Source organism: Papio anubis, chromosome 15 (genome assembly GCF_008728515.1).
Source record: "Papio anubis isolate 15944 chromosome 15, Panubis1.0, whole genome shotgun sequence".
In the NCBI taxonomy this organism is placed as follows: Eukaryota; Metazoa; Chordata; class Mammalia; order Primates; family Cercopithecidae; genus Papio; species Papio anubis.
Genome location: NC_044990.1, coordinates 4095439 through 4110537, shown reverse-complemented (window position 1 = coordinate 4110537; position 15099 = coordinate 4095439). Strand labels below are relative to the sequence as shown.

At 45.4% G+C, this 15099-nt stretch overlaps 1 protein-coding gene across 7 annotated transcripts in view; it reads right to left on the bottom strand.

Annotated features, from left to right (window-relative positions):
* The window catches only part of SPATA13 (spermatogenesis associated 13), a 152065-nt gene that overhangs the window by 31650 nt on the left and 105316 nt on the right, over positions 1-15099 (bottom strand). Inside the window, exon 1 of one of the 7 annotated variants that reach the window (XM_009191644.4) lies at positions 7882-8861. The exons of 5 other annotated variants lie outside the window; for them this stretch is intronic. In XM_009191644.4, coding sequence (XP_009189908.2) covers positions 7882-7936 — 55 coding nt within the window. In that variant the 5' untranslated portion in view covers positions 7937-8861. Of the gene's footprint in view, positions 1-5703; positions 5818-7881; positions 8862-15099 lie in introns of those variants that run through there. One more of the 7 variants, XM_009191645.4, reaches the window with a different exon arrangement.

Below are 15099 nucleotides of genomic sequence, written 5' to 3'. Positions count from 1 at the left end.
ACATGGGAGCAAAGGGAGGGAGGGAAGGAGGGAGGAAGAGAGGGAGGGAAGGAGGGAGGAAGGGAGGGAGGGAAGGAGGGAGGAAGAGGGAGGGAAGGAGGGAGGAAGGGAGGGAGGGAAGGAGGGAGGAAAGGAGGAAGGAAGGAGGGAAGGAGGGAAGGAAGGAGAAAGGGAAAGGAAGGGAAAGGAAGGGAAAGGAAGGGAAGGGAAGGGAAGGGAAGGGAAAGGAAGGGAAAGGAAGGGAAGGGAAGGGAAGGGAAGAAGTACAGCATGTGGACTTTGTGCAAGGCTTTGGGGTCAGATGAACTTGCCTTCAAATGATAGTGATGCACATTTTTTTCTTGTCTATATCTTTCTGTTTTGAGTATGAGTCCTTGGTCAAGTTTCTTTGTTTTTTTTCACCCGTTGAATGTCGATGACAATACCCATGTCTCAGGGTTGTTTATACATTCTGAACAAGTACTTGTTATTGGTGTGCCTTGAGCTTCAAATGGAATGATATATGAAAGCATCCTGTAAACTGAAAAACAGTATAGAATTGCAAGATGTGGCTGGGCATGGTAGCTCATGCCTGTAATCCCAGCACTTTGGAAGACTGAGGCAGGAGGATCCCTTGAGCCCAGGAGTTTGAGACCAGCCTGGGTCACATAAGACGACCCATCTCTATAAATTAAAAAAAAAAAAAAAAAAAGAATTGCAAGATGTTACGTTATCAGGCACCTATAATGTGCTAGGCACTGATTGAAGCTGTGGAGGTGAACAGGCTCATATAATCCTCATGACAACGCTACATGGGAGGTACTGTCAGTTGTCCCCATTTCTAGATGAGGAGACTCAAGTCCCAATAACACACAGCTGTGTGCAGCAGGCCCAGGCCCTCTAACTCTTACCCACTGGGCGGAACTGCCTCCCCCAGCAGTGGCTCTGGTACTTGTAACAAGACAAAATGATATTAAAAACAGTCTTAGTATCCAAATCTGGGTGTTTTGCTCCCATTCTGGAGAGCAGCCGTATGTCCTGCCGTCCCCGGAGCCCCCTCACTAACCCTTTCTTCCGACTCCCAATCCCCGCTCCCAGTGGGGCCTGTCAAGGACCTGATTCCGTTTTCTGCTTGTATCCTTTTCCCTTCACCACCCCAACCACTTTCACGATTTTAAAGTCCCTTGAAGTTAATGACTCCTGTGTCCCGTAATTTAAGCGTGTTTTATGGAGTGGGATTTCTCAGTGTCTGATGTCCACACAGGAAGAATCTTCGCGCTTTGCTTTGATGCTTCGTCCAAGCCTGGTGGTTTTCTAGGACTCCCCACACTTACTGTCCTTCTATGTGTGTTTCCTTTAAGATGGTCGCTTACCATCCTAAAGGACAGGACAGGCTTAAAGCAAAGGACAGACGTTTGATTTTTGTCTTTCCAGCCCCTAGCATAGTATCTGACATACAGAAGGCACTCAGTATGTGATTTCCAATTGAACTGCAAATTGCTGATGTGGAAACTGAGGTTCCAAGAAGTTAAATCATTTATCAGGGCTACACAGGGGCCGGGTCCGAACCAGGATGGGAACCCAGGTCTCTCTAACTCCCACCCCTGTGCTCATCTGAGACTGTAGCTAGAAAAATCCCCCAGCCAGTCTTCATGACTCTGTTTCCCTCCCCAAGTCATCCTATATATTACTTCCAAGGTGAACTTCTTAAAACAGTGGTTTTATGATGTCACAAGAAATGACATGGGAGTTGTCTATTGCTTCATGACAAAATTATTCTACAGCATATCTTCACTGTAATCTGACTCCACTCTACCTGAACACTTTTTAAAGTGTCACATACTCTCAACAGACATTGTTCAGTTGAATTACGAATTGCTGATGGGGAAACAGCAATTTGCAGTTCAGCTGAAAAATCCTACATGTCATAGTCCACAGCGTGTCAAAGCCCAGGCCAGTTCCACTCGGCAGAGTTCCTCATGATCGCCAGACCCACAGGCTGGTGCTGCTGCTCCCTTCACCTCTTTATGTTCCATTCCTCACTGACTTCAATGGGCTTGGATCCTCAACTACAGATGAAAGTTAACAATGGTGACTTCTTATCTAGGCGAATTTCAATGCTGTAAAGCTATTATAAATTCTCAAAATGTATGTCACCAAAATCAGGAGAAATGAATATATTATAATAATTAAAAAGTAAATGTTGTTTCTTTCTTCCTATGTGATGAACACATAACATTAAATTTTACCATCTTAACCACTTTTAAGCACACAGTTCCAGTTCAGCAGTGTCAAGTATATTCATACTGTTGTGTGACAGAACTTTTTCATCTTGCAAAACTGTCACACTTCTTAAACATTACTTTTCTCTTCTTCCTCTCCTGTTCCCTGGCAACCACCTTTTCCACTTTCTGTTTCTATGATGTTGACTACTTTAGATACTTCATATGAATGGAATCATACAGTGTATGTCCTTGTATGGCTGGTTTATTTCACTAAGCATAATGTCCTTGACATCCATTCATGTGTACCAAGTGTTAGCATTTCCTTCTTTTTAAACACTATATAATATTCCATTGTTTGGCTAGCACTTCTATTGATTTTTAAAAAAGGAAAAAAAAAAAACCCAAAATATTCCATTGTGTATATACACACCACATTGTGTTTATCTGTTTGTGGGTAAACATTTGGGCTGCTTTTACCACTTGGCTATTGCGAGTAATGTGCTACTATCTTTTTGAGACCTTGCTTTCAATTCTTTAGTATACTGGATCGAACGGTAATTCTAGTCTTAATTTTTTGAGGGCCCTCCATACTGTTTTCCACAATGGCTGCATCATCTCACATTCCCACCAACAGTGCAATTTCTCCACATTCTCACCAACTGTAGTTTCTTTTGGTGGAAAAACATTTTTTGGGGGAGGGGTGGGGGACAAGGTCTTGCTCTGTCGCCCAGGCTAGAGTGCACCAGCACGATCTCGGCTCACTGCAACCTCTGCCTCCAGGGTTCAAGCGACTCTCCTGCCTCAGCCTACCGAGTAGCTGAGATTACAGGTGTGCGCCATCACATCCAGCTCATTTTTGTATTTTTAGTAGAGATGGGGTTTCGCCATGTTGGCCAGGCTGGTCTCAAACTCCTGACCTCAGGTGATCCACCTGCCTCGGCTTCCTAAAGTGCTGGGATTACAGGCGTGAGCCACTGCACCTGGCCCAAAAAGCCATTTTTGAAAATGATCTTGTACACAAGAAGCAAAGACTGCTCCAAATTGAAATCAGTTTTAAAACCCCAAATGCCTACATACAATCAATCTGAGAGCAGACAGAGCAGGCTCTTCCTACGACACTTCCCGCAGCTTCAGTCAGGTAGACAGAGCACATCCTTGATCATCAAAACTGCGTGCTGACTGTCAGCCCCTCTCTGGCTGGGGACAATTTCAAGAGAGCACATCTGTTCCACAGAGGATGGTCAATTCCAAAAATGTAATAAAGTGAATTTATAACGGTCTTGTTCAATAATCATGGTTAACCATCACTCCCAGAAACGCTGCCCTCTGGAGGCTCCTGATTCCTGGGGCCGCAGCGGCCCTTCCCCGTCCATCCCTCACGCTAATGTCTCATCTTCCTCCCCATCCCTGCTTTCCTCCTGGCTGCAGCTGTCAGGGAGTAGAACGCCCCCGTCCACATTTTCAGCCCTGGCCAGTTATAGCTTTAGGACCTACTACAGAGAACAACGTGGTAGCCATACGGGAGGTGTCATTTTGCTTTAAATCGGAAGGACTGTTACAAATCCAGTTGGAGAAGACATCAGGGAAAAAAAAAAGGCCCTGACTTATAAGTGGGGGAGGGTAGTCCTGGTGAGGGTGTGGTAACAGGGTGGAGGTTGAGGTATTTTGTTAAAGGAAAGGGAGGGGAGATCTAACACAGCCCTTAAACATCAGACACTTGACAAGGAGGAGATACAGATTTTAGCTATTTTCATGAGGCAGTCTCCAACACTGCCTAGCTAATGAGCAGCTGGTTCCTGACCAGCATCTCCCACCCAGCGTTTGTCCTTGGTGGGGAACTTCCCCTCCCTTGACTTCAGGGAAATTCCCCCACTCTTAAAATAATCTGCTAAAACCATGTATTTGAGAAAACCTCTCGCTGATCGCTCAGACTTCCTCAGAGTTGAGATAAGCCATTCTGACTTCCCATCTTAAAAACGGAAATGGCCAGCCCAGGCGGGCAGCTCGTGTTCACGGCCGGGAGCAGCTGTCGTGGGCTGCTGCTCTGTGGGCTGAAACCACGGATGGACCTCAAGAACTCAGGCCATGGAGATGCACACAGAGGGAACGAGCTGGGTCACAGGAACTGACAATGCCAAAACATGATGCACAACTTCCAGGGTCCATCCCCCTTCAGTGGTTCCCAAACACCCAGGGCCTGTGGCATCTATTCACCGGGAAAACGTTTAGAAAAATGAAGACCTTCCCTGCCCTGGGCCACTGAGTCAGGTTGGGTGGTGGGGGTGGGGAATGTATGCTGAGAATTTGTTTTGAAAAGCTCCTCAAATGATTCTGACACCTGGAAAAATTTGGGAACGACTCGACCTTCAGGTTAAGCTTACTTAAACCACACCGCAGGCTCAGGTTGTTCTAGGACATAAGCCTTTTGTTGCCTGTCCATGCAGCAAGCCACACGTTGCAGGCAATGGATTCTGACTGCATTGGCTGGAAACCTCTGCGTTAGCCAATCTGTATCACAGAGCGTTCCTTGTTCCAATGAACAGGACAAAATCCTTTCATCTATCCACGCTGATCTCTCCACCTGGAGCAACTTTCCCACCCAAAAGAGCCCATCAAATCCTGGCCCATCCTTCAAAAGTTTAACCACTGGCCGGGTGAAGTGGCTCATGCCTGTAATCTCAGCACTTTAGGAGGCTGAGGCAGGAGGACTGCTTGAGGCCGGGAGTTCAAGACCAGCCTAGGCAACATAACAAGATCCCATCTCTATTTAAAAATAAACCTAAAGAAACAAAAACTAACCAAACAAACAACAAACAAAAGTTGTAACCATCAGTGCTTGGTGACGGTTCCATGAGTTATTTTTCAGCTCCCTGATCCTCTGCCATAACAACATCTGCCTTTGATGTTCTAGAAACATGTTAGACTAACCTCTTTTAAAATATGCATCACATTTATATTATAGTTATTATTAAGTTTATATCTGTCCCTTTATATCCTCCCCCAACTCCTATCCTAGCTATGACTTTCTGAAAGACAAGGAACATGCTGAATAGTCTGTGTTGGGTGACTGAATTAAAGTATGAAATACGTTTCATGCTCCAGAATGTGAAATGTTACTGTTGGAAAAGTCACTAGTATATCCAATCTAGACTTTCAAGCCATTCTTCATAAATAGTATTTTTCAATCTTTTAAACATGTGGACAATAAGATCAAAAGGAATCTTAGAAATTGACATATTAACACTCACTGATAATCTGTTATTAATGTCTAAGGAGCTTTTAAAAATCATTCTCCCGATGTATAGCTTCACATCAGTATTCAACGTAGGGCCCTGCACCCTGGGCAGCCAACATCCCATTGGCTCCAGACCCCACAATCAAGCCAGCAGCTCCACTCTCTCCTGCTCTCAAAACTCAGCCTCTGTCCTGTCTCCAGTTCAGAGCTGGGGCGTTGGCTCTGGGCTTCTCTGTGTCTTGCGGTAAAGCTCTTAGGTTTTACCTCTGGCTTGTCCCACAGTGCCTGTCTTCTGTTCTTAGCCAGGAGCTGCTTGTTCTGGGGCTGCTGGCTCTGAGCACGGCTCCTCTCATCCATTCCGGCTGACACCTGCCGATCCATCCTGGGACCTCTCCTCTGCTCCGCCGCTCCCTGACAGCTCTCTGGGCTGGTGTCTCGTCAGCCCTCCCAGTTTCTGACGGCTGCCCAGCTGGCTGGACGGACCTGAGCAATCACCCATCTGGCTTCCAGGCGTCTTAAAGTGCGCCAGGCACTGTGCTCAGCACTGGAATAAGTCCTCTTGCGAGCCTCACAAGCATCCTGCAGTGTTGCTGTCTGATTATGAAGGAGGAAACTGCGGCTCAAAGAGGTTAAGTAACTGTCCCCAAGTTGCGGGGCTGGACTCAAAGCCAGGTGTGTCTGCCAGCAAAGCAATCCTGCTCTGAGCCTGTCTCAAGCTCGGCTTCAACTCACACTGACAGGAGGACAGGACAGGACAGCACAAAACAGCCGACAACCCACACACCCGCCCTCCCTGACATGGCGTCCTCCTGGGAGCCACCAGGCTGTCCCTCGGGGTCTGTCAGAGCCCCACAACACCTCCCCTGCCCCCTCAGGGCTCTCAAATGAAAGAAAACCCACCACAGGTAAGCTTTATTATTTGTTTTAAATATGGTGCTTGTTGTCATTTTATTACATGTACTCGCTCAGTAGAGCGCATAGGAGTGGCAACAGTTTTCGCAGTGCACGGACCGAGGCCCCTCTCAGTGAGGCAGGCGAGGGACTGCTGCAGAGGGTCAAGGCCGCAGAGGGCAGGTTCTGGTATGCTACTTCTCCGGGAGCACCGAGGGAGCACTGCTCAGGGCTGGAGGCTGGGTCGGGCTCCCCTCGGCCTCCGCTCTGTGGAAGGGGGTGGAGGAATGTTGGAGGACAGCCGGGGGCCACCCGCCCCCGCCCCTGCCCCGCCCGTTCATGCTGGCTGCGCTCCCCGCAGGAATGAACACACCCCTGCTCAAGGCCATGGGTGCAGGAACCCGGGGAGGGAGCACCCGCACGCCCGCTTCCTCCACCCGGGTCTTGCCAGGGCCGTCTCGCTAGCACTGCGGAGCCCTCTCACTCATGTGGTCTGTGTTCTCAATATAGAAATCGCAGGGCAACTTTTTTTTTTTCTTTTTTCTAAATTTTGGCCGGTAAAGCGGAGTACACGCCAGTCTTGTTTTGATAATCCACCAGACACAGAAGCCGTAACCACATCCCTGCTTTCTCTCTGCCAGCACAGAAACCAATCAAAACAAGGAAGAAAGCACAAACTACAAACTGTACTGCTCTGACAGGGCCCCAGGCTGCCGCGAGCTGCCGTCTACGGCTCCCATTCATTTCAGGCGAGGCGCTGGCGGCTATTTAGGGCGAAAACAGAGACAAGATCTGTTTCTAAAGCATCCTATTGTATCCATGTAGTGCAGCCAGGGAAAAGTCTGTCTGTGAAGTCTTGTTTTTTCTTACTTCCTTTTAAGAATGTGAGGATTTGAGTTTACGGCTTCCTAGTGTGAGAGTAGACCGTTTCTTTCACATTTAAATAGTCCAAAGAGTCCAGTTGACAATACTCACAGAAATACTAAAAAGAAAGCGGGAGATAAGGCACAAAGCAGTAAGCAAATACTGGGTAATGTCACTTTTGAAAACAGGAAACTATTTTTCAAAGATCAGTTCACAGTCTTAAACCTCACACATCCTAAATTAGCAAGAAACATTTTTATACACCCCAACAATATACTCTTGAATAAAGGAATTTCACGTAATAGAAGCAAAAACCAGTAACAATACCAGCAGCAAAACCCAGACCCCTTACTCAGGAAGGATGGTTCAGGCTTGATTCTTACGATTTTCTACTCCAGACAAGCAACTGTGCCATAAACAAAACCAATTTCTTTAACTGACTATGTCCACAACTAAAACTATCCTCAGTACCCTTTACAAGAAGAGTGAACTTTTTCCCACATGCTCACACCTGACAAGCAGCAGAGAGAGAGAGAGAGAGAGAGAGTGAGAGAGAGAAAGAGAGAGAGAAAGAGAGAAAGAGAGAGAGAAAGAAAGAGAGAGAGAAAGAAAGAACTGCAACTTGGGAAGGAAACAGCTGAATCAGCAACATGTCACAGTACAACAATCCATTCTCTGCACACATACCCAAGTGAAGGCTTTCCAGACTCCAGAATCTTGCTATCTCTCCTCTAGCTACCATCCTTCTGTTTAGAAAACGGCAACCTTCAGAGCAGGACCCGGGTGTGACTGAGGAGCCGGTCCCCAAGCATCACCGAGGACTGCACAGGCTGGCAGCTACGGGAACTGCAGAAATCGCTTATTCACTGCTTTGACGCTGTGTGCGTTCCCAGCCAGAGCCTGCCCAGAAACTGACAGCTGGCTCCACACTCCGTGTGACCAAGGTCTAGTGGCTACAGTGACATTGCGGGGGCCTTCAGAAGAAAATTCTAATCTAGGGCAAAACCTATACACACCAGAGCCAAACACGCTCACAAGCCATCAGGTGCTGTTGAGAGCCTTCAGTGAAGGTAGGAGAAATGGTATGTGCTGTTTTTAACTACAAACCCTAAACCTGAGTTAAACTTTCAGAGAGCTTTTCAAAAGGTATTTATTTCACAAGAAAAAAGCACCGGGGTCACTTAGTTCAAAAATATAGTTAGGATTTCACAACGTGGTATGACAAAAATTTGAGTTATGACATTGCATTGTTAGCTATAAATTCATGAAATCACTTTAAAAGAGTGATTTTGTTCAGAAGGTATACATGTAAAGGCATACATGTAAAGTTCTCTCCAGCTAATATATTCTGGGTTGTTTTTATTTCCTCTATACTCTTCTATACTTTCCAAATTATCTACGACGAGCAAGTCTGTCTTTCATATTGTGAAATGACTGTTAACAAAGCGTGAGCTTCCTTCCATTTCCCCAGAAGCAGAAGACACTGCTTTTTTAACTTTAGGAACAATGAGATAATATATATGCAAAGTAGTGACCTCATAGTAACCTCTGAATAAATGCGGGTTTAAGCTGGGCCCGCTGGCTCATGCCTGTAATCCCAACTACTCAGGAAGATGACGCAGGAGGATTGCTTAAGCCCAGGAGCTCATGACCAGTCTGGGCAACATAGCAAGACCCTATCTCTAAAAATTAAAAACAGGTCTGGGCAAGGTGGCTCACACCTATAATCCCAACACTTTGGGAGGTCAAGGTGGGAGGATCAATTGAGCTCAGGAGTTTGAGACAAGCCTGGGCAACATAGCAAGGCCCCGTCTCTACTAAAAAAAAAAAAAAATTATATTAGCCATGCATAGTGGCATGTGCCTGTGGTCCCAGCTACTCAGGAGGCTGAGGTGGGAGGATTGCTTGAGCCCAGAAGGTGGAGGCTGCAGTAAGCTATGATCGTACCACTGTACTCCAGCCTTGGTGACAGAGTGAGATCCTGTCTCTAAAAATAAAAAAATAAAAAAAAAAATTAGCTGGGCAGAGTGGCACATGCCTGTCATCCTAGTTACTCAGGAGTCTGAGATGGGAACATCGCTTGGGCCCAGGAGTTCGAGGTTGCAGTAAACTATAATCACACCACTGCACTCCAGTGTTGAGTTACAGAGCTAGATCCTGTCTCTAAAATAGATCCATCCATCCATCCATCCATTGGGGTTAAACAAGTGATAGTGCCAATTAGTAAAATGTGTGCTTTATAGTGATGGGCTTTGGAGTCAGACTGCCCATGTTCAAAATCTGCTTTCCCATAACAAAATCAGGTAAAGTTTCCAAGCCTCTGGGCAGCTCACTTTCCACATCTGTGGAGTAGGGATAACTGGACAGTCCATAATCCTCATAGGGTTACTCGAGAACACATTGCAGTGTTTGGAGAAGCACTGGTTCTTCACTGGGGATTAGCCATCATGCTGCTGCTGTTGCTCCAAAAAACCTGTGATCCCTTAATAACATGCTAGTTCCCAGAGAAATCACAGCATGAAGTCAGAACGGAAAGCTGTATGATTAGTAATAACACACATGTTGACTGTATGTGATATTGTAGGCTTTTCTTATCTTCAAATAACTGTGGCTATTTCTGTTGATCTGGTGCATCCCACCCTTAAATGCAGGTAAGGACAGTTTTCTGGGAAACTCGTAGCCTTAGTTACCCGCACTACGAGTGAAACACACACACGATCACACAAACTCTTATGACCAGATCAGCTGGAAATCTTTCTCTTACAGAAATTTTATTTATTTTATTTTGAGATGGAGTCTCGCTCTGTCACCCAGGCTGCAGTGCAGTGGCGTGATCTCTGCTCACTGCAACCTCCACCTCCTGGTTCAGGTGATTCTCCTGCTTCAGCCGAGTAGCTGGGATTACAGGTGTGCACCACCACACCCAGCTACTTTTTGTATGTTTAGTAGAGATGGGGTTTCACCATGTTGGCCAGGCTGGTCTCGAACTCCTGACCTCAGGTGGTCTGCCCACCTCAGCCTTCCAAAGTGCTGGGATTACAGGCATGAGCCACTGCACCCAGCCTCTTATAGGAATTTAAAAAGATGATTTAAAAGAGGCAAATATTTAAGATGTTTAACAGATAATTCATTCAATAGAGGCATATTCACAATAAAGGTGGTAGTTTATTAAATTATAGACTCAAAAGACTCCTTGATACTGTTTTTCACAGCAGACTACTCTCTCTCTCGTGTAAAGTCTCCTAAGTATACCTCATGGAATACTAGTTGCATACTATGCTCCAAGGAAATAGTTTGAAAACCACTGTATATTGTATCTACTTCTTGGACATCCTACAGCATTCATCAGTAATCACAGGCTCTAAGAAGTTCGCACTGACAGCTGTGCCATCTTGTTTAACAGAGAATTTAACAATCGTGTTTGGCCATGATGCTCTCTTTTCACGACAACGCATATTACTACACCAAAAGAAGGTATCCTCTGGCCTTGCTACTCACAGTAGGGCCGATGGACCAGCAGCATCAGCGTGACCGGGAGCTGGTGAGAAATTCAGATTCCTGGGCCCTGCCCCAGGTCTGTAGAATCAGAATCAGCATTTTAACAACATCCCAGGTCGTTCAAATGCACATTCAGGTTTCAGAAGTGCTGTTCTAGGCAACTCAAGAAACTACACAACATACTTGGAGAAGCACTGCCATGAGGCAAAATCTTGAATATCGATATCTTTTCTCACCAATTGAGAAACTATCGAAGACCATGGAATGAATGGGTGGGTTTGAGCTTAGTCATTCTGACTAAGGTAAAATGCATAATACTCAGATACAAAGCAGCAGAAAGTAGGAATTAATTCTCAAGGTTATCCATCCCAACAAAGCCTAAATTCCAGAAGGAGGCAAATAAAATCCAGTGTTTTCATTCTCTATAAAGTTTTTGTTGTTGTTGTTAAAATCATTAGTTTTCAAAAAGCTCTCTTGGCCTCATTTTCTTAGAACTTGGTAGGGTCTGTTTGCTCACTTTCACTTTTCATTGGCATCTGGTACAAGAGGATAGTTTCTGTTTCCCAAGCACTTTCTCTCAATCCAGAGATGGGGTCAGGACACTAGACTAACATGCGTGGGATTATAGGATCTTAAACCAGAGGCATTCACTAGAGATTACTGTGTATGCAAAACAAAATAAAAAGAAGGAAAACAAGTAAATAAATAAAGACTGCCTTGAAATGAGGCATCTTCTCAAAGGATGTGACCCAACACCCTTTTATGTGCCCACCAGCTTGGATATGGCCCCATTACCAAGCACTACAGGACATGTGCTAGATGGAGGAGCCCAGGGAACAGAGTCACACTATTCTGTGGCAAAGGACAATCACCAACTTTAGGAAATGGGCTCAAAGATGGGCACATCAGCCAGCCACCCTTCTAAGATGGTTTTGGAAGAAGTTACTACTAATGTAGAAAGGGTCATGACAGAAGAAGGAGCTGTGACTTTTAGCTTAAATTTTTTTTTAGTGATCAGAGCCTACATTTACCAGATCAAAAGAATGCTACAACAAAAACCTAAACCATAGTTCAAGGAAGTCTTAAAATCCTGATTGGGCATTGGTGGCTCACGCCTATAATCCCAGCACTTTGGGAGGCTGAGGTGGGAAGATCACTTGAGACTGAGAGGTTGAGGCTGCGGAGAGCTGAGACTGTACTACTGCACGCCAGCCTGTGTGACAGAGGGAAGCCCTGCCTTCAAAATAAAAAAGGAAAATCCAACCCCCAAATTAATCTCTTCACCATTACCTCACTGGGGCTGGGAAATGACCATCATCAACTACTGGTAACATTGAAAGGATTAAGCGAAGGGATCAGATCCACAGGTGGGAGTGGAGATAGCCAACTTACATATTAACATGAAAAGTGGAGCAATCAGAGAGGACAAAATAAACACTGAGGGCTGTGTGTGGTGGCTCATGCCCTGATCCCAGCACTTTGAGAGGCCAAGGTGGGAGATCACTTGAGGCTAGGAGTTTGCGACCAGCCACAGCAACAGAGTAAGACCCCATCTCTACAAAAAATAAAAAAAATTAGCCCAGCTTGGTGACATGCCTTGAGTCCCAGTTGCTCAGGAGGCTAAGGTGAAAGAATCCCTTGAGCCCAGGAGTTCGAGGCTGCAGTGAGCTATGACTGGGCCACTGCACTCCAGCCTGGGTGATAGAGCAAGACATTATCTCTATAAAAATTAAAATTAATTTTTAAAAATAGATGTTGAAAACACAGAGGATGTTATGATCATTTTTATTCTATAGATACAGAAAGTTATTTCTGCTAAGCTGGTCCCAAAACCCATATATATTTACATATATATGGGAAAGAAATGTCATAAAGTTATTGGAGAGGCAAGTTAGTAGCAGTGTCTCAAACTCGGAACAGTAGTCAGCACTTGACCTCCCAGGAGGATTTCTGGAGACTGAGAAGGTTCATTAAGGTTCTTGAGATTGAGTGGCCATTAAGGTTCCTTTGAGCTCCACATTTCTGTTAGCTTCTTAAGTATGACATGGTAGATATTTTCTTCTATGACCATCTCCCAATTAAGTGCAGAGAGATGACCAGCACCAAAGTTTCCCACCTACTGCAGCTTCTGTAAAGAGTGGCCTCCCTTCATGGTACAGACATATCCAGAACCCAGGAATATCCTTGGAACTTTATGTCCCCACTAACTTTGATATGACCCCATTACCAAGAACTACAGGACAGGTGCTAGGCAGAGGGGCAGGCCCCAGGCGAGAGTCATGCTGTCCCCTGGGAAAGCACGGCTATCAGCTTTAGGAAATGTGCTGAAGGACGGGCACATCAGCCAAGAACCAAGGTTGCCACGGGCTGGAATGAGCCATGATCCCAATTCCCATATGGACAATGACTACTCAGAATCAGGAGTGACACAGCCAGGACCTGTGGACATCACTGGCCATCTCCCACAGCTGAGACAGGGCTGCACGTTCTAAAGCTGGGATGGGAAAGTCCTTCACAGGAAACAATTTGCTACACTTGCTATCAGTTATTCAGGCCAATGTCCACTCCCATAAATAACCGAGTACCCAGAGTGACCCCTTCATTCTGAATGGATTAAAGACAAACACGATCATTAATCTACAGGTCGCAGTGATGCTGCTTTCCAAAGGAACTCGAAAGGCATTGAAAGTAACACAGGGCACGGCACGTCCTAGCACAAACTGATGAGCAGGGTGGACGCTGCTTCGGCAGGCCGACTCCTGTTGGGCAAAGGCAGGCTGAAAAGCCACTCAGCAGCCACAGCCTCTTTACCACAGGAGGGGCGGGCCCCATCACACCCAGCGCAGGAAATGGAGCCTGAAGCACAAGGGCAAACTCTGTGAGGCCCGCCCCGGCCTACTTCAAGACAGCTCTGAAGAAAAAGGGCCTCTCTTCATGCCTTCAGAGCGACTGCTTTTCACTCGGGAGCAATGCAGCCCTGAACACACAAAACCAGCGAATATGTGCTCTCGGCGGCGTCAATGAACCCCTTCATCGCTCCCCCCTACTCAATATCCCACCCTCTCCAAACACAGCTCCAAACAAGATACTCTGGACCTGGGCACGGACTAGAACTTTGATTAATGCAGAAATAAATATAACATTGTCCTTTAAAAGATCAGGTGCCGTCTTCAGCTGAAGGCCATTGTGTTCCTGTTCTCTGTAAGCACACGTGGATTGTTCATCCTTCAGGACCTAGTACAGATTTCACTTCTTTTCTGTATTTACCTGGTTATTTTCAGATCCTTAGGACCGAGCACATTTCAAACATAACAAGAACACAATAGGGATTGGAGGAATATAACTTTTTTGTTTTAATAGAAGGCAGTTATTGGGACGTGGTCTTTAAAACTGCCAACAGGCATATCTTTGTGCAAATCAATTACACGATATTGTGTTTTGTGATGGAGAAAACATACGGGAAACTGAGTAGAATGGAAAGCAATCTGTGTTTTCCAGTCTGATCTCATTTGAATGCTAACTCCACTGTCTACTCATTACATCTTGCTTAGCCAAGCTAGGAAAAGTTACTGAGTATTTCTAAGGCCTGACCTTGTCTGTAAGATCAGGCCAGGAATACGTACAGAGTGCTACTGGCTCTTGGCGGTGGTTCGCTAGACGTTTAGCGCTCTCGCTCTCCTTCCTCTGACTTTTAGTATTCTTTCTTCTTTTAAAATCCAATTTCTGAAGCTTAGCAGTAAGACAGATGATATTTTCAATGACTTTTACTTTTTAACTCTAGCAGGTAAGAACTGAGAATGTTTTAACTGCTAAAAGATGAAATTTCATGAGTTTGCTAAAAAAAAGTTTAATACTTTATGATGTTTTTCTGAGACAGAAATAGAACACTATATTCCTTCTAAAAAAATCTCGATGGTAGGCAACAACGAGGCATGAAACACCAGCTAAGATAACTGCTATGGAGCTAACACAATCTCCAAGACTTGCAGGCGACACGTCACTAAAGGCCGTATTTGCAGTCCTTGTTCCTGCGTACAGAAGCCTTTCATAATTTCTAAATTCCTTTGGATGCTGTGGAATCCAGGCTGTCTCACAGCAGTCAGAAACAGGCATTTGACTACAGGCAGTCTTAGCAGTCAGGAAAACACTTGCTATGAGTCCTGATAAGTGAATTGATTCATCTTGTTTTCTAAATACAGCTGGCCCTCCGTACCTGTGGGTTACACATCTGTGGACTCCACCAACTGCAGATTGAAAACATTTAAAAAACTGTGGCCGTACTGAGTATGTACAGACTTTTTTCTTGTAACTACTCCCTAAACAATGCAGTATAACAACTATTTACATAGCATTCACTTACATTGTATTGATATTAGGTCTTTAAATAATCTAGAGGTGACTTACAGT